The 24,851-nt window shown below is 41.7% G+C and overlaps 2 protein-coding genes across 3 annotated transcripts in view; both read left to right on the forward strand.

The window, feature by feature from the left end:
• FNDC7 (fibronectin type III domain containing 7) overlaps positions 1-8,907 on the forward strand; it is a 28,084-nt gene extending 19,177 nt beyond the window's left edge. Inside the window, exons 10-12 of the mRNA XM_021690223.1 lie at positions 1,727-1,987; positions 5,608-5,637; positions 8,855-8,907. Coding sequence (XP_021545898.1) covers positions 1,727-1,987; positions 5,608-5,637; positions 8,855-8,907 — 344 coding nt within the window. The remainder of the gene's footprint in view (positions 1-1,726; positions 1,988-5,607; positions 5,638-8,854) is intronic.
• Positions 8,908-13,981: 5,074 nt separating this feature from the next.
• Positions 13,982-24,851, forward strand: part of STXBP3 (syntaxin binding protein 3) — a 52,441-nt gene continuing 41,571 nt past the window's right edge. The window contains exon 1 of one of the 2 annotated variants that reach the window (XM_021690086.2): positions 13,982-14,095. In XM_021690086.2, coding sequence (XP_021545761.1) covers positions 14,047-14,095 — 49 coding nt within the window. In that variant the 5' untranslated portion in view covers positions 13,982-14,046. The remainder of the gene's footprint in view (positions 14,096-24,851) is intronic. The other variant, XM_021690087.2, reaches the window with a different exon arrangement.

Consider the following 24,851-nt stretch of genomic DNA (forward strand, 5'->3'; position numbering starts at 1 on the left):
CAGTTTTCCTCCTCACTTAGAACCTCAAAGTTTCAGAGGCTTCTGTTGGTGGTTGGTGAATCGATTCCCTTGGTAACACAGTTCAGGTATATTTTTCCTGAAGGGAGGACCGATTTTTGTATGGCACGGTTCCCCGCAGCACAGAGTAACTCAGTCTGTCAGAGTTTTCAGAAAGCATTGAGGTCACACATTCTGTTTGGCTTGAATTCATTTCTTCTCATTATATTATGCTACTACCTCTCTCTTCTAAACCACGCCAGTCCCTTCTCTGGTTTCTTATTTCAACAGGCTAAAAGAGCACTGTCTACTGACAGTTTTGGATCTTGTTCTTCACAAAGACCAAATCATTAGGGAGTAGCAGGGGGAGGAAGAAGTGGTACAGGGTTGGCAAATAAGATTCTCTTGTATGATTCTGGCCCACTGAAGTGGCTGCTTGGAACACTGTTTTGGAAAAGAAACAAGAAAAGGAATGGAAAGGAAAAAGAAAAGAAGAGAAAAGAAAACTCCTAAAAATGCCTTTTTAACGAGAAAGAGTACAATGATCAGTTAGTTGTATCTGCCCCAGGGCATGGAATGGGAGAGCTGAAATATAATTTTGCCACCCCAGGGGCAGTAGAAAGAGTCTTCAACCAGGGCCTAAGGACGTGGCTTCTTATAAGCTACGTTGCCTTATCTTCCCTGACCCTGTTTCCTCAGTGGTAAGAGAAATAGTAATAACTATAGTATGAAAGCATTTATAACATGCTATACACAAGTAAGCTGTTTCATACTTTCTTTGGATCCCTTTTTTTTCCATTAGATTTGCTACCTAAATTCTAACCCTGATATCCAGTTCTGGGAATATGGCCCACTGCTTATCTTCACATGTAAAAAAAACTTTTTTTTTTTTTAAAGGAAAGACTAAATCCAATGAACCTGATTATCTATAACTGAATTTTTTAATCATTATACAACATTTTTTTTTAAAGATTTTATTTACTTATTTGAGAAAGAATGAGAGAGAGAGGGAGAGCATGAGAGGGGGGAGGGTCAGAGGGAGCAGACTCCCCGCCGAGCAGGGAGCCCAATGTGGGACTCGATCCCGGGACTCCAGGATCATGACCTGAGCTGAAGGCAGTTGCTTAACCAACTGAGCCACCCAGGCGCCCCATTATACAACATTTTTATCTTACTTACTGAGTAACCCACCATTTGGTGCCCTGCTTGACACACAATGTGTGACCTGCTCAAGGCATTTAGAAAAGAAAAAAAGAAGGACCTAGTGAGCCCGCATGGACAAAGTGTGGATGAGCGAAGCCTGGTCACTGGACCGCTGTGTAAGCGACTGCTTCCCAGGTGTCATGCTACTCAGCTAGCAAAATAGGTCTTTCCAATTAAAGCAGAATGCAGTTAATTTAAATTCAATGCCACTAAAGTCGTATGGAACTAGGGCACTATGAAAGCTCTAGACAAGGATCCTGTGCATTTGACTCACATAGTTTGAGATGCAATATGTATCTGCCAAGTGGGGACTTTTGGACTCACCACTGTTGTCTATTAAAAATGCATGGCCCACCTCACCAGTACACATGGATTTCTAATCATGGAAAGAACCTGAGTACCCCTTCAAAGAATGCTCTAATCCTATATTATTTAGGTTATTTATATTCTTTCCCCATAGTAATAAGGGCCACATTTATCTGATGGTGGAGTAAGTGATTTGTGTCTGTTTGTTTTTATCCTTCAGGTGCCTGCTGCCCTTTGGGAGTGAAATTATACAGGCTGGGCCCTAATGGCATTCGGATCTACTGGCAAGCCTCCAGGGGCTCTTTCAATTACAGCACTGACCTCCATGGTTCCAAAGGCATTTTCACGTGTGCCCCAAGCGCTGGCCTCAGTTTTTGTGATGTCACCGAGATACCCTGTGGGGATGTATATACCGTGATGGTCTCACCAGTTGCTGAGACAGGACTGAAGCTTACTTTCTGCCCCCAAAAAATATATTCAGGTAGATCAAGTTACAACCCTTTATTTAAAACTAACTCTGAACTCAGTCTGTGAGTTAAGACTTAGAGCAATCACACTTATTTGCTATGTAGGAAGGTCAAAAAGGTGGGAACTTTTGACATCCTGCGGGTGGATTCTGGCTATGGGGACCTCAAGCTTCTTTGGAATTGTGATGCTTTCTTATGTGATTCGGAGACACTCCTCTCTCAGCTGTCCCTTTCTTTTTCAGAAAGTGGACCAGATGCTTGCTGTTTAAATAGTAAAGCAGATTTAAAATGATCTTCTGCTTTGAGATTTGGGAATAGATTTTTAACATAGTCTCAGAGATAATGAAAGACACCCTGAAATGTTGGAAATTAAGAGACTTGAATCTTTGTTTGCACAAGTTCAGACTTATGACTGAGGAGAAGTCGGAGGATCAGGAAAAAAATGAATTTATAAATCATAAGCTAGGTTTGGAAATATGAGTGGGCAGGCAGTCTGTGATCACAAAACAAGACTGTCAGCAACTGCCATGTCACCAGAGCTGGTGGAGAAACATTAGCAGTTCTCCTGCTCTGTATACCAGCTCCTTCTGCTACCTTGCCCAGGGCATAGTCATATATTTTTTCATACATTTCTAAAAAAAATTTTTAAAGAAAAGAGATGATAAGGCCCTAGAATCTTATAGGTGATCACAGGAAGAGGAATAAGTATGGGCTCAGAAATCTTTACTGATGGGGCACCTGGGTGGCTCAGTTGGTTGGGCATCTGCCTTCAGCTCAGGTCATGATCCTGGGGTCCTGGGATCGAGTCCCACATCGGGCTCCCTGCTCAGCGGGGAGCCTGCTTCTCCCCCTGCCCTTCCCCCCTACTCGTGCTTTCTTTCTCTCTCTCAAATAAATAAATAAATCTTATAAAAAAAGAAATCTTTACTGATAACCAGAATCTAAAATTCCCAATTATGTGTAGGTGACAAGAAGATGCAAGTGGCCCCTGGACAGAACCAGGCCAGCTCCTCTTGCTGGTGTTCTTGCTGCCCTTGGCTGCCATGCTCTGATTCCTTGTTTTTTCATTATCTTGTCCACAGGACAAGCTGGCCCAAAGTACTGCCCTATGGGAAGGGATAGGAATAGCTTCTTGGGGTGAGGATCAGCTCTTCAGGAAAAAGAGACTTTTGCTCAATAACAGCACTTCATCATATCTGCATTATGTTTTATAGTTTATCAAGTGTTTTCACATTCGGTATCTCATTGAATGTTCAAAATAACTCTATGGTTAGGTTCAACAAATTTTATTATCTCCAATTTATAAATGAAAAAACCAAAGTTTCCAGGCTCCCATATCTCTATCTATAACCCTTCATTTATTTATTTGTCAGAGAGAGGGAAAGCACAAGTGGAGGAGGGGCAGAGGGAGAAGCAGACTCCCCACTGAGCAGGGAGGCTGATGCAGGGCTCCATCCCAGGACCTGGGATCATGACCTGAGCGGAAGGCAGATGCTTAACCGACTAAGCCACCCAGCATCCCAACACTTCTCTTCTAACCCCTAAATTCATATTCCTATACCTCTACCTGGAGGTGCCCCAGGCACTTCAACTCCTCAGGGCCAAAGGGAACTCCTGATCTTCTCCTGCAATTTCTAATCTTCCTCCCGGCATCCTTGTTTCGGGTATGAGAGCTGGAAACCAGCTTCCCTCTCCCTCACCCTCCATATCTCAGGGGTCTCCAAGTCCTGTCCTGTTCACTTCATGATGGTTTTTTTTTTAACTTTTTAAGTAATCTCTGCACCCAACATGGGGTTCAAACTCACAACTCCAAATTCAAGGGTCACATGCTCTTCCAACTGAGCCAGCCAAGCACCCCCCATGATGGTTTTTATTTATTTTTTTCAAAGATTTTTTTATTTATTTGAGAGCGAGAGAGAGAGAGAGAGAGAGAGCAGATGAAGAGGGGGAGGGGCAGAGAGAATTAGACTCCCCGCTGAGCAGGGAGCCCGATGGGGGGCTCAATCCCAGGACCCTAAGGTCATGACCTGAGCCAAAGGCAGCCGCTAGACCAACTGAGCCACCCAGTCAGCCCTCATGATGGCTTTTAAATCCAAATTCTCTTCTCTCTTCTACACCTACAGTTACATGATAGGTCCTCACCACTTCTACCCTAGAATACTTGTCTTCCTGAGCTCATGCCAGCCTCCATACTATTACCAGAGTTGTCATTCCAGGACACTGATCTGATTGTGTTTATTCTATGCTTCAGAGTCCTCAAAGTGTTCCATTGCCCAATAGGATAAAAGTCAGTACTTTGAGCGTGGCATTCAAGGCTCCTCCTAGTTTGTCTGTAGTTGGTCTTCCTACACCTGCATTGTGCAATAGATATTTAATGCAAGCCATGTATGAAAAGATTTAAATGGGGCGCCTGGGTGGCTCAGTCATTAAGCGTCTGCCTTTGGCTCAGGTCATGATCCCGGGGTCTTGGGATCGAGCCCTGCGTCGGGCTCCCTGCTCGGAGAGAAGCCTGCTTCTCCCTCTTTCACTCCCCCTGCTTGTGTTCCTGCTGTCGCTCTCTCTCTCTCTGTCAGATAAATAAATAAAATCTTTAAAAAAGAAAAGATTTAAATTTTCTAGTACCCACATTAAAAAAATTAAAAATAGGGGTGCCTGGGTGGCTCAATCGGTTAAGTGTCTGCCTTTGGCTCAGGTCATGATCATTCACACACATCTGCCCTCACCACACACATATTCCATGCCGTATCATGCTTCTGAGCTCATGCAGTACTCTCCTCTTTGCCTGGAATTTCACCTCCACCAAGGGAACTCCACCAGCACAAATCTCCTCTCCTCTGTGAAGTCTTCTCCAATTCCTAGAGGCTGATTTCATCTTCTTGCTCCCTCCTTTATGACCCCATATGACCCGCATCTTTACCACACCATATGACTGTGAGTTGAAAATGTGTTACTTTCCCTAATAAATGGTCATCTCTGGACTCTCGACACATAGCACATAACTATCACCCAGTATATTTTATGAGTTTCTGTGTTTGCCTATGATCCTACAGCCAGATGTTAGCCACCAGAAGTCCCTGTTAGCTAGAGCTCTAATACCCTCTGGTGGGATGCCATCTCAAGGCTGCCATCATTCCACTTTAGTTAAGGATTGGGTGTCTAGACTCAAGTTAGGGAATCCATCTCTCTGGTAAAAACCAGGTGTCTGGGGGAAATTTTTTGGTTTTGTTTTTTGGGTTTCCTTTTTTCAATATCAGTGATGCCTTCCTTTGATAGTTAGGACAATACTATAAATGATACTAATGACTATTATTTATTGAGGGTATGTGCCTGGCACTAGCCTAAGGGCTTTACGTATACTAACTCAGTTGATCCTGTAACCACCTTATGAGGTTGGTGTTCTAATTCTTCCCACTTTACAGATAGACTAAAACACAGAAAAGTGAAGTGACTTCCCCAAGTCATACTGCTGGTAGCTATCTCCTCTTATCACTCAAGCTGGTTCTTATTCATTCTTTGGTTGACTAACCCATTATTCTTTAAGTTATATCTTCACCATCTTTTTAAAAAAATATCTTCACCATCTTACGTATGTCAGTTAATACGTTTTAAATGCTTTTGTTGTTATTCATTCCAGTAACCTGCTCTGGAAGTACACTTGGAATGGGTAAGTCATTTTTCTCATGGATAAAATAGAAGAGAATTTTTGTTGTTGCTCTTTCGGGTGATGTAATGAAGTAGGAATCAAAGCTGACTCGGTGATGTGAGAGGTTCTTGGCCTCCCCTCCCACAACTTTTCTCCCCTACTAGAATACCTCCCCTCAGATTCCGCCAGTTGAGATGGATTCCTTTGCAGTCGGAAGTCTTTTCAGTCTCCTAGGGTCCCACAGGAGAATGTAAATCCGGTTCAGTAGAGGCAGCTGTTTCATCCTTCACTTCAGAGACTGGTTCCCAGCCCTGCTGGACAGTGAGTCACCTCGAGAGCTTAAAAGTAATTGATGTCTGGTCTTTATCCCCACAAAATCTTATTTAATTGGTCTGGGGTAAGTCTGGGCATCGGGATTTTTCAAAGCTCCTTAGGTGATTCTAAAGCAGAGCCAAGCTGGAGAGCTGCAGCTTTCCAGCAGACCTTCTCAAACTTTATTGTGCATACAAGTCACCTGGGGCCTTGTTAAAACTAGATTCTGATTTGGTAGGTGTGGGAGGATCTGAGACTTTGCACTTTTAACAAGGTTCAGGTGATGCCAGTGACATCGAGGCTGCGTGTCTGACCACACTTGCAGTAGCCAGGTGTTAGAGGGAATCTGTTAACACTTGCAAAGAGCCAACATGTCTGCTTCTAGTTTGCAAGGGTGGATATGCCCCGTGGGGGAAATGGGGGTGCTAAAGGGGAGTTGGAGTAAGGTTAAGTCCTATGCTCAGGACTGATCTCAGGTAGGAGGCTACTAGCCGCACATGGAGGCTACTCCTGGGAATGGCTGCAGGGATGACCACGGAGCTGTGAGTGCTGACCCAGTGAGTAGCATGGGCTGCTTCACGAGGAATCCTTGCCATGTCTTCTAGGGACCTGCTTGGTCTGGGGCTTTGGGAAAACCCCCAGGGAATATTATCAACCCCAAACTACAGACAGGATGGACACACACACACACACAGAACCACATTCCCAGTCAGACATGGCTGACCTCAGAGGCTCGGAGTGGAAATGAAGTCTTCCTATCAGTAAATCCCACAGGAGAGCCTCCCAGTTTGGGCCAGCTCTCCATCCAACACTTCCACTGGCAGGAATTGGGTCTGGAGTCTCCCTCCACTGCCTTATTCTCTTTCCTTTCCTGGTCCATTGCTTCTCTGAGGATAGCAGGACACATGCTTTCCAATTCTTGTCCACCAGCAGGTCTGAAATAAGCACAAGCCCCATTCATTTTTTTTTTTTAAGATTTTATTTATTTGTCAGAAAGAGAGAGAACAAGCAGGGGGAGCGGCAGGCAGAGGGAGAAGCAGGCTCCCTGTTGAGCAGGGAGCCAGATGTGGGGCCTGATCCCAGGATCCTGGGATCATGACCTGAGCCGAAGGCAGACGCTTAAACTGACTGAGCCACCAGGCGTCCCAAGCCCCATTCATTTTTAAAAGGTTTTTGTTTCCAGCGACTATCGGGAAACCAGCCTAGCTTATTAAAAACAAACTGAGGAAACTTCTAAATTATAAAAAAAAATTGCTTTATAAAACTCCCAGAGGACTCATGACCACAAGCCCTGGTCTTCAGTGAAACGTACACAGGCCTGGGTCTGCATTTTTGGAAACTGTCCAGTATTGGGACAGTATTTAACCAGTGTTCCCCTGAGCCGCAGAGGGGTAATAGACGTGACTTGGGGCCCCTGGCAGGAGACAAGTATTGTGTTATAGAGGCCTTCCCTAAAATTTTGTTAAAGACAGAGTTGCAATGCTTTTAAAAAAAAATGCTTGAAAACCATCACTCACAGACTTTGCTACTCATCAGCATCACCAGAAAGCTTGTTCAAAATGTATAGTCTCAGGGGGCACCTGGCTGGCTCAGTCAGAAAAGCATGTGACTCTTGACCTCAGGGGTTGTGAGTTCAAGCCCCACCTTGGGTGTAGAGATTAGTTAAAAAAAAATCTTCAGAAAAATGTTTTATAAATGTGCAATCTTAGGCCCCACTCTGATTTATTAAATCCTGAGGTGATTCATATGCATATTCAAATTTGAGAAATACTGCTTAGGTATTAATTCTCAAACTTTGATGTATATCAGAATCCCTTGGAGAGCTGGTAAGGAATGTAGAGGGATGCCTGGCTGGCTCAGTCGGTAGAGCATGCGACTCTTGATCTTGGGGTCCTGAGTTTGAGCCCTATGTTGGGTGTAGAGATTACTTTTAAAAAATGAAGATGCCCAGGCCTGTTGAGGTGGGATAAGGCAGACGCTCAACGACTGAGCCACCTAGGCGTCCCTAGAAAGCACTTAATAAATGGTAGTTATTATTAATTCAGGATCCATTTAAGCTTATCTCATGCTCTATTATGTGCCAGTTATTAACATTTTAAGTTGCTACTTCTAAAAGATATTTGCATTGTAACCTCAGTTCTCATAATACCCTAATTCATTGGTTCTCAAAGCATGGTCCCAGGGCCAACAGCATGAGCAACATCTGGGAACCTCTTAGAAATACAATTTGTGGGGCTGCACCATAGACCTAATGAGTGATGAGTCAGAAATTCCAGGCTTGGGGCCCAGCAATCTTTGTTTTAACAAGCCCTCTGAGTGATTCTGATGCACGCTAACGTTTGAGAACCACAGCCCTAATTCAAAGAAGCTACTACGATGCTGGAAATTTGATTCAGGTTGGAAAAGAAAGGGAAAACAATCTCCCTGAGGCAAGGGGGCTCTAACAGGAGGTAGCCTGACATCACTCCGTGGAGGCATTCTTTGTCCTCAGCATCCAGCCTCACCTGCACTTGCAGGGGAATTTCCTCCCCAGAACTACCTCAGCAGTTAAATGGGGTTATTATGTTGTCCCTACACAGCCCCTTGAATCAGTAAAACGTGGGAGCTGTCTGAGAACACAACAAATTGGCCTGGGGATAGAGAGGAAATTCTTTGTCCTGAGTAGGCAGTCTGAGCTCTAAGAGCCTGTGGGTGGGGTCATTTCCTAAAGCACCCTGGTTAGTTGGAACCTACTGGTCAGTTTCTTCTTGCCCTTTGAATAGTTCAGATTGTCTTAATTTCCTGTTTTCTTGCCATGAAGTGCTACAAAAACAGCAATTCAAATCAAAACACCAAGCTAACTCTCAGAGACATTTGAGGACTTTTTAAGAAAATGTCTGTGTATTTAATGTATCTTGTGGCTTCTTCCCTTTCCTTGCCCTTTCAGTGATTTACAGAGGGAAAAGAAATGCCCAGAATGACACAGTGAGCCACCGATAAAAACAGAGGCTTAACCTAGTGAGTAACTTAAATTGAAAGAGTATGAGTCAAAGGCAAAGTTTTTTGGCTTTGTTTTTAAAAAATTCTTCCCATATCTTTTGCAGGGTTGATTCACTTGTTAGTGTGATTAGAGGGGGAAAGCTCTATTAGAATACAACAATGTCTCTAGGGTAGAATAAGCTCTCTTGGCCTCTGGAAGGACAACTCTGACTCCACTTCCTGAAGGCAGGCAAGGTCAAGTGTGTCCTCACCTGCACAGGAGTTCAAGATCTGCTATGGAGATGACTCAGTAGAGAAATTAATCCCGAAAGTGCTCTGGAAGACCGCCACAGTGAGCTCGCACACTGGAAAAGTTCTGGAAACGTAAAAAGGTCTGCTTCGCAGAAACTGTCTCTCAGATTTCATATCCAAACACCACACAGACTTCCACACATGCACTTCATAGCTATTTCATGGACATCGGCACTTGCCATGCAGCCTTCTTGCCATTCAAGGGCTGCAAATGTTCACTCCCGGAGAGCTTGAAATCAAGCCACCACGCGGAGACCCGGCTCATCTCAAGACACACCTCCAGCGGGACCTCGGCGTGGGTTGGAGAAAGCAGCTTCCAGGACAGCCTTTGTAGTGTTCGCCAAACCAGAGCATCATGTGATGTTACCTCTGCGTGAGCATCTGGGCAAGCAGAGCTGCTGGCCTGTTGCTGGAAGGATTGCAGTCAAGGTTGTGAGTGAGCAAAGACGTCAATGGAGGGACAGCCAAGGCAAAGCCTTCCTCAGTGGCAGACTGACATGCACACATCTTTTGCGGGGAGGACCATCAATCTTGTTGGTCACATCCCCCACTCACACTGCATTATTTTCATCTTTGGAGAGGAAAGACAATGATATATAATATAAATCTGTTGTACCTAGAAAAATGTTTGTCCTTTGAAGGCTTATTAAAAAATAGTGTGAGTAGGGGCACCTGGGTGCCTCAGCCAGTTAAGTGTCTGCCTTCGGCTCAGGTCATGATCCTGGGGTCCTGGTATTGAGTCTCCGCATCACGCTCCCTGCTCAGCATGGGAGCCTGTTTCTTCCTCTCCCTCTGTTGCTCCTCCTGCTTATGCTCTTTGTCTCTCTTTCTCTGTCCAATAAATAAATAAATTAATTAAATCTTTTTTAAAAAATAGTGTGAGTAGGAAAAACAGAGTTTGTTGCATCAGAGAGCACCACAGAGTAGGGCTGAGTTTAATTCACTTTTGTTCTTAAACACCAGTATATGAACAGGAGCTGAATTAGGTGCATCTACATCACTTAGAGAACTCATTGCTTAATAGGGATTTCCAGACATCACCTCTGGAGATTCTAATTCAGTACATCTGGGACCAGGCTTGGGAATCTAGTTTTAACAAACTTGCCAAGTGACACGTGGGCCCCAACCCATAAGAAGAAGACATGACTGTGCAGACTCACCTTTCTGAAATGGAGCTCCTTACCCTAAAGAGTCAAACCAAGACAGAGGAATGAGGTGGGTGAAGTGCCTCCAGGTGCCAGGGAATGACACAGAAAGGCCCTCTGGGCTTGGAAGTTTGACTTGGATCACATGGGATACAGCTGTGGCTCATGCCCCTGAAGGCTAGATTCCAAGGTGGCAGTGTGTTACAGTGGAACAAATGTGTGCCTTAGCTTCACAAAGATACAGGTCCACAACCTAAAATCCTGGCTCTGCCTCTTAGTAGCAGTGTGACTTCAAATACTTCAGTTTCTTTTTTTTTTTTTTTTAAAGATTTTATTTATTTTTTAGAGAGCGAGCGAGAGAGAAACAGCATGAGAGGGAAGAGGGTCAGAGGGAGAAGCAGGCTCCCCGCTGAGCCGGGAGCCCGACGCGGGACTCGATCCCAGGACCCTGGGATCATGACCTGAGCCGAAGGCAGACGCTTAACCATCTGAGCCACCCAGGCGCCCCTAAATACTTCAGTTTCATTGCATTTATGTGTTAACTATGATAAAACCTCATACCGCCCAACAAGATGAAAACACTGATTGCCATTTTACAGATGTGAAAACTGAGATTCAGAAGTTAAATAAATCATGTCAGACGTTGGAATGGCTCCAAGACCATTGCCCTTTCCGTTGTAGCATATTGCATACCCTCCCTTGCTCCACTAATTTTGTATAAACTCCCTGAGCTGTCTGTCTCTTCTAGTTTGTTTGCCTAGGCAAATTGAACAAGGAATTTGAGTCTCCTGAACATGACATGGCAGAATGTAAGGTAAAATCCAACAACACTGGTCAGAGGCAAAACATCTGCCTATGATGTTGGGAAAGAATTTGAAAAAAGAAAACTAATCATAATAACCAAAAGCTCTTAAGTTAGGGCAGATCACTCACTCACCATCTTATTCCCAGGTCTTCTTCATTAATAACTGATGACTTAATCATGATAATCCAGAGAAATAGTCTCCATAAAAATATCATGGATTAGTAGGTCTCATCAATGCTACATATTTACTTGGCCCCTTGAGAATTTTGTTTCAACCGGTTAGCTGTGTAAACATGAGTGAGTTACTTGACTTTTCTGAGTCTCATATTTCTTATCTGTATAAAAGAATAATATTATCTAGCTCATAAAGTTGTTCTGAAAATGAACTGAGTATGTGGAAATCACCTAGAAGCACATGTGCTACATCCATGTTTTGGTTTTATGTTCACCCAGTGTCGACCATCTTGTCTTCTGTGGAATTCTGACCAAAACAGCCCAGCCTCAGATGCCTGGGTAAAGTAAATGGTCATTTCATTTTCTGTCTTCATAAGGTATAGGTGTAATGGTCCCAGCTCCCTAGTGTCCTAGAACCAGGGATTCTGACCTTCATTTGGCCTTAGCCCTTGGCTCTTTGGCCATTCCAGTCAGCCATGGACATAGCTCTATTTGGAGAGAACACCTGCTGGCAAGTGGGCTCAGCACAGTCTCACATGGGCCCTGCACCACAGCCCAGAATGCTGCCCCAGTTCATGGTTGCTCTCACATGGCATGGACCCACTCTGAACCTCATAGAGCCCTCCAGATCTTCTCACCAATCTTTCCTCACATGTCACAGCCCTCTATCTTCTGTTAAATTAAACAAAGAGGCCATTAAACTGAGGTGGTTCTAATGTCTTAGCAGCCTGTGTAAGCAAACCAAAACCTAAGCCTAGAGTGTCTCAAGGTTAAGAAATCAAAATCTGGGGCTCCTGGGTGGCTCGGTTAAGCATCTACCTTCAGCTTATGTCATGATCCCAGGGTCCTGGGATCAAGCCCCGCGTCAGGCTCCCTGCTTAACAGGAGAGTGTGCTTCTTGCTTTCCCTCCCCCTACTTGTGCTCACGCTTGCTCTCTCTCTCTCTCTCTCAAATAAATAAAGTCTTAAGAAAAAAAAAATCAGAATCTAAGGACAACCAAACAGCCAAATAGGCTTTCTCAAATATGGAAACCCTTAAGCTATAGCCAATCAAATAATATCCTTGCTTTCCTTCTATCTCTTCTTTATGAAGGTCTTTCCTTGAGATCCTGACAGAGTGCTCCTAACCACTTCAGGTTTGGTGCTACTAAATTAAAATCAGGTTCTGTTCAAATTCTTAAAATGTTTAATATGCCCCAGTTTATCTTTTAACACTTCTTAGCCTAAAATTTTGCTTCAGGGAAGAGGTCACCAATGCAAACCTTTTAAGTTTCTCAAACCTGGCTGGTTCAGCTCCTATTCATATACTGGTGTTTAAGAACAAAAGTGAATTAAACTCAGCCCTACTCTGTGGTGCTCTCTGATGCAACAAACTCTGTTTTAAGATTCGAGCAGCTGAGTCCATTTAATGTAGGTTTAAGAGGCCAGGGTTCCAGCTTCCATTCCCATATAATCCATGAATGGAAAAACCATTAATGCCACAGGTTGTGCTTGAACCCATTTTATGGCTGCTTTTATTCTTCATTCTCCTTTTCTCTCCTACAGAGCATATATTGCAAATTATCCCATAGACTACTCTATTGCTTTCTGTGTAGCTTATGCCTTATCCTAGTCCTCACTGCACCACAAGCTGAGTATCAGTTTCCCTGTCTTTAAGGGTTGCTTTGAGATCAGTGAGATGATCCACTTACCAGGATACCTTGCATATAATAGCACTCAGTAAATATTAGCCATTATTATTACGAGTATAGTAACTAACCATTTCCACTTTCCTATTAAGACTATTGGTTCTTTGCAAATCTGCAGGAAAGTCTACTTTCTGAATGTATATGATGGCTATGTCACAGTGGGGCTCTCAGCAACTAAACTGATTTATTTTGTGATTGATTACTTTGATTTCACCTCAAAAGAACCCTCTCAGGAAATACCTCAGTGCCAAAAATTTCTTAAAAAAAAATTTTTTTCCCCTTACTTGTTAGTGAGAGAGCACGAATGCGCACACACACAGGGGAAGTGGGACTCGATCCCAGGACCCTAAGATCATGACCTGAGCCCAAGACAGAGGCTTGACCTACTAAACCACCCAGGCATCCCAAGGCATTTACTTTTTGAATCAACTTTTGACTACCCTCAACATGCCAGGAATGGAGATCTCAAAGGAGATTTAAAATTCTTCAGAAGTGGGTCTTTCATTGATTTGAGTGCCCTGAAAGTCTTGCATAGTTCGGGGCACACGGAAGGGGACCTCAGAGTTCTCTACAATTATTATGTCCTCGAAAAATGAATAAAAAAACCTTTAAGGGATAAATTTTCTATTCGATAGTTGAGCTGGCTACTGAGTGTATTATGAATGGCTTCGCAAAGTGGAGACTTCTTTTGCAAAGAGAAGGAAGTACTTCTTCAAGTACTGTATGCTTGAATTCGGAATTTCTAACATCGCGTTATCGCTCAACCCACAGGCACCATTGCGCTTTTTGACCTCACAGGTCGACGAACTTCTGCTTGACCGAGCCTTCCGTTAGGGGGCGCACGACTGCCCAGGCAGATTTCGCCCTCACTGCGCAGCCTCCGTCCAGGGGTGGGCGGAAATCCCCACGCAGTCGCGCGTGTCGTCACCGGAGGGCGAGGCCTCTGAGTGGGGGCGGAGCCACCCTAGTTTCTTTCTCCCTGCTAAAGTAGGTTGCGGGTGGGAGGCGGCCGCTGCTCTTCTGCAGTGTTGGGAAGATGGCGCCGCCGGTGACGGAACGGGGGCTGAAGAGCGTCGTGTGGCAGAGTGAGTGCGGTGGGGCAGGGGCTGAGAGAGGGAAGGCCAGGAGGCCGCCGCACCGTGCCTTGCTTTCCTGCCCCGGACCAGCAGTCTCTTGGGGAGCCGCCGCGGGCACTTGTTGCTTTGGGACCTGCGTCCCTGTTAGGACTTTTTCTTGCTTTCCTTCCCACCCCTCTTTCTTGCCAGCACCAGGGATGGGCAGGGTGCGGGAGCAAGTGGCCTTCCTCCTCTCCTGGGGCACCCCCTCGCCTCGGCCTGGCTTGGGCCCCGAGGCCCCGCCCTGGGTGAGCGGCGGCCCCTAGCCTGGCTTTTTCTCCCGCGGCCCTTGTGCCTGTCTTCGGCGGTGCTCCCTACGCTCCTCGGCTCCGCCCGGAGCCCCACCAGTCGGTGATGTCTCTCCACCCCGGACAGTCTGTGCACTGTTTCTGTAACCCGCCCCTCCCCTTCTCCCCACACTTGTTTCCAAAGACTGCTTATTCTGCACATTCGTTTTAGTACCAAGCAGCGTTTTATAACTACACTTTTCGGTGTCCTCTAAAAGAAAAACAAAACCTTTCTGTTAAATAGATCCTTATTCCTGTATTCCTAGAGGAGCCCATTTTCTAAAGAGTTCTTGAGAAAGAACCATTTGAATGATTAAATCTCGGGACAAAAGCTGTACCTTCACTTCTCTCTCTACACTCTCCGGGCCACTCCCTGCTGTTAGGACTGTACTACTTACTGCTTGTTAGTTACTGATGTTTTGCTCTTCTGCCTTATCATCTACGATTTCATAAAAATCGCTCCAAACCGAGGTCTGCCAGGTTAGAGAAGGAATGAAACCACCAAACAGGAGGAACCATCATTGTTGGGCTTGCTGAGTTCAAATTAATTATGGCCTAGTAGTGGAAAAGGGAGTAACATCTAATTAGTATTTCTGACTCTAGCTTGTTAAGCAAAGGATAGAAGTGACTTGAGTTAACAAAATTCTGGGAGTTACAGAGTTCCTTGTGTAAAATTAAAACCAAATCAGTAACTGGCATATTGCTGAACATACTAGATACTAAAAACGACCGTATAATAGAAGGGGGAAAATAAGTTATGATAACATGTTTTTAAAAATTTGATAATTATAAGTTTGGCATTCTGTTTTTTAAGATTTGCATGGGTGACTTAAGATTTGGTAATATTTTTCGATCACAATGGTATTTAAGTGCATTTATAAGAAAATGGGTAGTGAATTGCATTGTATAAATAATTTCCAAGATATATATGCTCCTTAACATCAGCATTTATAAGAAAAAAACAGTTAATGATAGTAACATCAGTTTTGATAGTGTGGAAACTGGGCAAGAGGGAGAGTTTAGAGATAACAAAATTTCCGTCTAGTGCTGTTAACTTGAGATTGCACCAGGATGTCAGATGGAGTGTAAGATAAGACGGGAGACTGAAAGGAAGGAAAGAAATATCACGGTTAAAAAATAGTTCTTTGAATCTTTGTATAAATAGAAACATAACTAAAAAACAAGATGACATTCATTCAGCATTTGGTAGTAAAGTAGAGACACAGAAGAGGGACTCTGAGTTCTGTTAGCAAAAGATGATGGAGTCTGTAAGAAATGATGAAGGAATCTCCTAAGAGGTAGGGGAATCCTACATTTGACTAGGGAAGGGTTTTGTTAGATTGAAGATAATACAGTTAGGTCATGGTAGAAAGCTAAATAACTTAACCTTCAATTTACCCAAAATGTAGGGAGAAGGAAACTACTATTTCTTGAACATTTATTCTGTGCCAGGCATTATTCTTTACATCTATTAAAATTTGGTAAGAATTATTATCTTTATTTCATATATGTTAAAACTGATACAGCTATTACCATAGCTGTATTATTCATAATAGCCAAAAAAAATCAAACAACCCAAATACCTATGGATTGATGAATAGGTAAATGACAAGGACTATTAGGCAATAAAAAGAAATGAAGTACTGATAGATGCGACAATATTGAGGAATCTTGAAAAAGTTGTGCCAGATGAAAGAAGCCATGCACAAATAACCACATATTGTATAACTCCATTTACATTAAATGTCCATAATTGAGAAATATATAGAGACAGAAAGTAGATTAGCAGCTGTGTATGTCTGGGGGGAGGAGCAGATGGGGAGACTCAGGGATGATGGCTAAGGGGATGGTTTCCTTTTGGAGTAATGAAAAGGTTCTAAAATTGATTATGGTGGTGGATGCACAACTCTGAGTATACTAAAAGCTATTTAATTGTACACTTTGGGTGAATTACATGGTATACAAATTATCTCAATAAAGCTATTTTTTAGAAACCTGAAAGAGCTATTAAATATAGACTTAGTATTCACACCCAGATCTTTCTGGCTGCAGAGTTAACATGTCACGTGTCTGTGATTTTCTATAATGTTTAATTTAAACCTTAGTTCGGAGGCTTATCTTATGCCCAGTCTTTTGCAATAGCCTCTGCCTCCTAACTAACCCTCCAAGCCCTTGTTCTCAGTCTATCTGGCCAGTAGCTGCCAGAATTCTTCTAACAGTGCAGTGCTGTGATCATGCTGATCTCCTGCTTGAAGACCTGTGGAGAGAGACCTCTCCTGTTGTCTAGAGATGATTTCAAATACTTAGTCTGCTTTTGAAGACTTATAACCTGACCTTAACCTACCTTATTTACCTTTCCCTTGTATGCTCTTGATGTTCAACTAGTCTATACTGTTGACTCTTCTTGAAATCTTCTCCATCTTTATGCCAATTTCGGTCAAGAATGCTCCCCTTATGCCTGTTCTTCACCTATCCAAATTTTAGCTAGCCTTCAAGTCTTGGCTCAGATGGGGCTACTATCTCCATAATGGCTTCTTATTTTAACCCAGCCTCTTATATTTCTGTAGCATTTGGTTTATCCTTCTCAAATGGCACTTTTTACTACTGCCTAATGTGTCTTGATAAGCTTTTTAAAGTTGGGTCCACTATTGTGTCTTTTAGAGCTTTAAATTCCAAACAGGCTCTAGCAAAATGCAAATGCTTGTTAACAGTAAACAGTAGATTAGCTTTATAATTTTCTCCATTTTTTTGCTACCCAAAGTTTTCCCCATTTATTCAATAAATACTACTGAATTCCTATGGGAATACAGCAATAGAAGGCAGACAAGTTCCCAGCCTTCTCGAAGCTTGCATTCAAGTAGGGAATAATAAGAAATAAAAAGGTAAACAAAAAATAAACATTTCAGTTTGTGATCTATATATGCGGGGGGCTACTTTAACTAGATGGATCAGGAAAGGTTTCTCTGAGTAGGTGACATTTGAGCTGAGACCGAAACCATGAGAAGGGATCAGCCTTTAGGGACTGTCTTAAAAACACTTTTTTAAAAAAAGGCTTTACTATTTTGAGTGCAAAGGCTATATTTATTTACAAAACTAATATCCGTACTTAAAATCAGTTAGTTTCTGATGCTTGGTATTGCTCATTTGAAACTTTTTGCTACAGGAAAGCAGTAGCAAAAATATCACTGATAAAAGGTTTTATTTATTTATTTATTAAGCTTTTATTTATTCATTTGACAGAGATAGATACAGCAAGAGAGGGAACACAAGCAGGGGGGAGTGGGAGAGGGAGAAGTAGGCCTTCCGCCGAGCGGGGAGCCCGATGCGGGGCTCTATCCCAGGACCCTAGGACCATGACCTGAGTCGAAGGCAGACGCTTAACGACTGAGCCACCCAGGCGCCCCCTGATAAAAGGTTTTAAATAAAAATTTGATGAAGTTTATTTAAAAAATAAAGCAGCAAAAAAAAAAAAAAAAGCAGCAAAACGAGTAATTAAATCAACCGCCAAGCAAGCTTAAGCCACCTGTGGCATTTTTTTTTTCCTTAACGCAGTCTTTTTTTCTTGTCTGTAAATAGTAGTCTGATGTCTGTGATTCATAGCACTTATTTTATAGGAAATGTTAAGAGAAAGTTGATCTAGAAAAATTACAAATAAAAGTAATCGGAATGTATTTAAGCCAGTCCTTTACACGTTTAATCATAAGCTTTTCCCCTTTTTCACATTTTCCTTTTAGTCCTTATATAGCTACAGATATATTTTTTCTTATTCGTCATTCTGTGACTTCCTTTTTTTACTTATTTTTTTATTTTTCAAAATTATCTTGTAATTTATTACTAGTAAAAATTATCCACACACACAAAATGTTTTTTACGGAGAAATATTTTCAAAGATCAGCCTAAAACCTCTATTTATCCCTTAGGAAAACAACATAACATTTATATGCAAATCTAATAGATGTTTTAAGTCACAACATAAAAGAATTTATGATATCAGTGACTTCCTTTTTTTAAATGCCTAATACTGACATAGCATTTTCCATGCTATTTCTTAATCTTTGCTATTAACATTTTTAAGTGTCTAAATACCTTGATGTGGCAAAAAAATTTTGATAGCAGAAGATTGTCCCAGCCTCCCTTTCCAGATACAGCCACTCTTAGGTTTCTTACAAATTCTTCTACAAGTTTTCCATGCAAATGTAAGGACGTATAAAATATATTTCTGTTTTAATCAATTGTTTTTGTTTTATGTATATTTTTATTCTGGTCATTTTAAGTTTATCTTATCAAGCAAAATTGTATTCTTTTAATTTTTGGATATTTGCACAGTCATATTAATCAGTATTAATTGAGTATCTATGCTGCACACTATTTTAGGTGCATATATCTTGACTTCCTGGAATTCACAGTTCAGTGGGAGGTGATGGCACACAAGTAGCACGTGCTATATTAGTGCAAAAAGGTTTCGTGGGAGAAGAGAAAAAAAAAGGAATCATTTCCTCTCTGGGAGTCAGTCAAGGAAGACTCCACAAAGAGGAAGTGCAATTGAAATATAGTAGGATTTTGCCAGACAGAGGGAAATCTGAACCATGGCCTAACATGAAAAAGTACAATTTTTTTTTTTTTAAAGATTTTATTTATTTATTTGACACAGAGAGAGAGCGAGAGAGGGAACACAAGCAGTAGGCAGAGGGAGAGGGAGAAGCGGGCTTCCCGTTGAGCAGGGAGCCCGATGCAGGGCTCGGCTCGATCCCAAGACCCTGGGATCATGACCTGAGCCGAAGGCAGACGCTTAATGACTGAACCACCCAGGTGCCCCAAAAAAGTACAATTTTTATGGGAGAGGGAACAATTCCTTTTGCAAGGAATAGGGTGATGAAGACTAAAAGGTAGGTTGGAGCTAAATAGTTTAGACATAGTGAAGAACCATTAAAAAGGAAAATTTTTTTTCTCTCAAATATCAGTCATTAGCAAAAAAAAAAATCACTAGCATTTTTGAGATTCTGTTGAAACAATGCTGAAAGGAAGTTGTTTTCTTATTTCTGTTTTGAAGGGAAATGACTCTAAGATTTCATTAAGCATATGGTAAAGTGTGCTAATGCTAAGTGTACAGCTGGATGAATTTTTATCCACGTAACTACCACCTAGATCACGATAGAGAATGTTTCCAAGTACCCCATAACCCTTCCCAGTCCAAATCCTACCCTCTTCCCCAGAATAATTACTATTCTGACTTATATTGCCATTAAATAATTTTGTTAACAGTAGCTTTTTATTTTTACACCTTTATATTTAAGAGAGAAACCCTCCAGACCTTACACTGTTAAGTGTTTTCTTTACAGAACTAAATACAGAAATTACTAAGTCGCTACCTAGAAATATTAGCACTTTGATATTTGCCTTTGTATACATTTAGTTGGTCTAAAGTAGTCCTCAGTTTTCATATGTTCTACTTTCATACAGTTTTTAAACAGTGTACCTTGAAAGCCCTAAGTGGTTTTTCCCATGTGCAGTTCAATCTGTTTTATTCAGCTGACTAATAATGAGTATTGCATTTGTTCCTGCCCCAGGCCCCTGGATTTACCTTTATAAAGATTCTTACCTGGGATGCCTGGGTGGCTCATTCAGTTAAGATCTGACTCTTGATCTCAGCCCAGGTCTTCATCTCAGGGTCATGAGTTCAAGCCCTGCGTTGGGTTCCATGCTGGGCCTGGAGCCTATTTAAAAAAAAAAAAATTCTTACCTGTTCACTAAATAACTTAGGCCACAGGTCAGCAGAATCTGCTGGAATCCTAATTAGGAATTTAGTAACACGTATAAGTTTTCTGAGAATGTACATTTCTTTATGGCCTACAAGTCTGCTTTTGACTCTTGGCTTTTTGATTTTTCAAACACATTGTCATTATGCATTACTTATAAAAGACTAGTTTATTATTTCTCCTCATTGGACTAAGAGAAGACTTGGTTTCCACTCCAGATTATACTTACCTTTCCCAGCCTAAAGAATGAGGAGTTTGGATTACATGTTCTTTAAGATTTTTTAGCTTGAATTCTTTATGATTCCATTTTTAGATCTTCATTTTGTTATATTTTCTTTATTTCCACTTGCATTCCTTTTTTTTTTTTTTTAAAGATTTATTTGTCAGAGAGAGAGAGCATGTGCACAAGCAGGGGTAGTGGCAGGCAGAGGGAGGAACAGGCTCCCCACTGAGCAGGGAGCCCCATTCAAGGCTCGATTCCAGGACCCCAGGATCATGACCTGAGCTGAAGGCAGTCAGACGTTTAACCAACTGAGCCACCCAGGCATCCTGACAACTTGCATTCCTCATAGTTTTCTCTTATGCCATAGTTTTTCTTTTGTGTTGTTTTGTTTAGGTCATAAATATTTATTATTAGGTTTTCATTGTCTAATGACATTTTACAAATCATTTGTGTCTTAAGGCATTTTGCTCTGACATCTGCTTAGCATGATTCTTTGCTCCTTGTTATTTGCTTAGGCATGGTTTTAGTCCAGCTTTAGCAAGTTAAAATGAATTCCATATGTATTAGAGATCTAAAGTGTAAAAAGTAAAACAATAAAATCTGGAGAAAGTACAGGCTAGCAGGAGTTAGACTTTTGAAAAAACTAACTGGTAACCCAAATCCCATTTTTTTTTTAAAAAAAGACTTGATTAAATAAAAATTGTAAATTCCTATATGGTAGAAGACACCAGCTAAACCTATAGATTTGAAGAAAATATTGACCACACATAGGAAGAAAGGGTTAATATACAGAGTTTCTGCAAATTGATAAATAGAAGATAATGACTCAATAGAGCACTAAAGGATGGAAACAGTTGTTTTGCAGATTAGGACATTGAATTGATTGTTTTTTAGTGGAAATGGAAATCAAGACTAATTCCTTTTTTTGACCCATCAGATTGATATGCTGTAATTGGGAAGCTTGCTGGTGGGAATGTGAATGGTTAAAAAGCATTTTGAGAAAGCATTTGGCAACATACAGTAAAATAAGAGACACGTATCTTTTGATGCCAGCAATCTCACTTATGGGAACTTCGCCTTCAGAAATAAAAGTAATGGTAAATAAAGATATATGTATAGGGGTGCCTGGGTGGCTCAGTTGGTTAAGCATCTGACTTCGGCTTGGGTCATGATCTCGGGGTTGTGGGATGGAGCCCTGAGATGGTCTCCGTGCTCAGCAGAGAGTCTGCTTGTCCCTCTGCTCCTCCGCCTTCTAGTACATGAACTCTCTCTCTCTCCTCTCTCTCTCAAAGTCTTTTTTAAAAAAGATTTTATTTATTAGAGAGAGCGTGCACAGCAGAGGGAGGGGTAGAGGGAGAAGCAGACTCCTTGGTGAGCAGGGAGCCCAGTGTGGGACTCAATCCCAGGACCCTGGAATCATGACCTGAGCTGAAGGCGTATGCTTAACTGACTGAGGCGCCCTCAAATAAATAAAGTGTTAAAAAAAAAAAAAAGATATATGTATAAAGATCTTCATTGCAACATTATATAATGTGGCAAAAATGGAACCAGGATGACTACTTGTCATATAGGAGAATAATTGAATAAGTTATGGTGTACCTGTACTAAGGAATGTAATATAGCTATCAAAGAGAAGATTTGTATCTATGTGCTTATATTCTGTATAAAGGGTATCTGTAATGTATATTTAGTGAAAACAAGCAAGTGACGGAGTAATATATATGTGTTGATTCCATTTTTGTAATAATTTGATTATTAGAAAAAAACCTCATAGACGTTAGAAGAGGATGTGCACTTGGGTGATAAATTGGAGTGGGAGGCAAAGAGACTGGTACTGTTATGGTGTTGGTCCAAGAAAGAAGGCCAAAATGTGGCAAAGGAGATAGAAGATGGATGGAGAGTATGACAAAGATTCTGGAGATAGAATAAATAAGATTTAAGCTGGGGGAGAGTCATCCTATAGTAGGATTCAAGTCTAGGAGACCTGATGCTGTTTATTGGTAAAGGGAAAGAGAAGGAACAGTTTTGGAGGGAAAAAAATAGTTTAGATTTAGAACATAGTGTTAAGTGAAAGCTGCGGTATCTAGTGAGCAGGTGGAGATACATACGTATAAATCACAGAAAAGGGAGCTGAATTTGAGACCTGGATTTAGATAAGAGCAGATAAAGAGAGAAGGGTACCTTTTTCCAGATCCATGTTGAGATTGTCGTTAGTACTGGTATTTTTCCCCTCTTACTTCCTTCTTTATGATTTACACATTGCTAGGCTTTTTGGTTTCCATAAAAACTGTTATTTAGGGGTGCCTGGGTGGCTCAGTCGTTAAGCGTCTGCCTTTGGCTCAGGTCATGATCCCAGGGTCCTGGGATCGAGCCCTGCTCAGCGGGAAGCCTGCTTCTCCCTCTCCAACTCTCCCTGCTTGTGTTCCCTCTCTCGCTGGGTCTCTGTCAAATAAATAAATAAAATCTTAAAAGAAAACAACAACTGTTATTCATAGATGATTTCCTATTTTCCAGACAAACCAGTTTCTCTTGTATTGTCGCCAGGTTTATTAATAGTTTCTGTGTGATTTAAGAGAGTTGTGCAAGTATACCTTCCACATTGCTGATGCTGTACACTAAGTTAGCTCTACTCTCATTTTCCCTTCGATGTTTTCATTTTCTCTTTGGTATTAGTTTTAAATCCATTTCCTTTTGCATTTAGGAGAAAGAATGAGCAAAGCAGAGTAGTTGGTATTAAGAAGTCGTTTTTTGGCTAGCATTTGGACTGGTGGAAGATCAACTTAGAGAGTAGTCAGAGGCTACTTGGTAGAGGATGTTGAATAGTAAAATCTAGATTTTATTTTGTAGGCAGGAGTGAGCACTTGAAGGAATTTCGAGGTGGGCTTTGATATAAACAAATTGTGCTTCAGGAAGATAACTGACAGCAGTGTGAAAAAATGGATTGAAATGGCAAAGGGGTTGGAGGTAGAAAGCAGGAAATCCAGGTAGGTGACTATTGCAGTAGTTCAGTGAGAGATGATGAGAATCAAGGCAATGTTGGGGATAGTGGCAGTCACCAGAAAGAACAATCAACACTGTCTGATTATTGGATCTGGGGGATGGAGGAAATATCCAAAGACTGTGACTAAGAACATGCCAATAAAACTCTTAGAGAAGTCTAGAGCAGTTTTTAGGAAACTATAATCTCAATTTGAGGCATATAAGTGCTTAAACCTGTACTGTATAATTGAATGAAGGAGAGATAGGCTGTAAGATTTGTAGAAAATTGAAGGACTGCTGGGGGTTCGGGGATATGGGGAGAAGTTGGTCAGAGAGTACAAACTTACAGTTAGAAGATGAGTAAGTTCTGGGGATCTAATGCACAGTATTATGATTATAGATAACAACACTGTACTATATACTTAAAAATTGCTAAAGTATGGCGCCTGGGTGGCTCAGTTGGTTAAGCGTCTGCCTTCGGCTCAGGTCATGATCCTGGAGTCCCGGGATCGAGTCCCGCATCGGGCTCCCTGCTCGGCAGGGAGTCTGCTTCTCCCTCTGACCCTCCCCCCTCTCATGTGCTCTCTCTCATTCTCTCTCTCTCTCAAATAAATAAATAAAAATTTTTTTTAAAAAAGTTGCTAAAGTAGGGGCGCCTGGGTGGCTCAGTCATTAAGCGTCTGCCTTCGGCTCAGGTCATGATCCCAGGGTCCTGGGATCGAGCCCCGCATCGGGCTCCCTGCTCCGCGGGAGGCCTGCTTCTCCCTCTCCCACTCCCCCTGCTTGTGTTCCCTCTCTCACTGTGTCTCTCTCTGTCAAATAAATAAAATCTTAAAAAAAAAAAAAAAGTTGCTAAAGTAGATAGATCTTAAATGTTCTTATGTCCCAAAATTACTAAAAGAATGGTAATTATGTGAGGTGTTGGAGATGTTAAGTAACATTACAGTGGTAATTATACTGCAGTATATGTATATCAGATCAGCACATTGTGTATCTTAAAGTTGTGTTTTGTGTCAGTTATATCTCAATAATGTTGGCAAAAGTGAAGGATGGATCTGATAGATGAAACTTTCAAGGATGAATATGGTTTCTGAGGGAGAGAGTAGAGCAAGTGGACTAAGGGAATTGAGTCTTTGAGATATATCCATATTTGGGGTGCTAGAGAAACGTATGTAAGGTCAAATAATTTTCATTAGTATTTGGAGGAAATGCCTCTTTAGTTCTGTAATATTAGTTGATGTGATTTCCTTTGATTACCTTCCAAACATACTTTACCTGTGACCATATCACTTTTCATGGATGCCCCTAATTTCTAGTCCACAAAGCTGGTTATTTCTTTATTGTTTATTTTTAAGATGCTAACACTGTCTGGGTATTTGGGTATTTGCCTTTGGATTCCAAGGCAGCACTATCCAGTAGAAATAGAATGCAAGCAACATATATAATTTAAAATTTTCTAATAGCCACACTAAAAAAAAGTA

This window comes from Neomonachus schauinslandi, chromosome 4 (genome assembly GCF_002201575.2).
Source record: "Neomonachus schauinslandi chromosome 4, ASM220157v2, whole genome shotgun sequence".
NCBI lineage: Eukaryota > Metazoa > Chordata > Mammalia > Carnivora > Phocidae > Neomonachus > Neomonachus schauinslandi.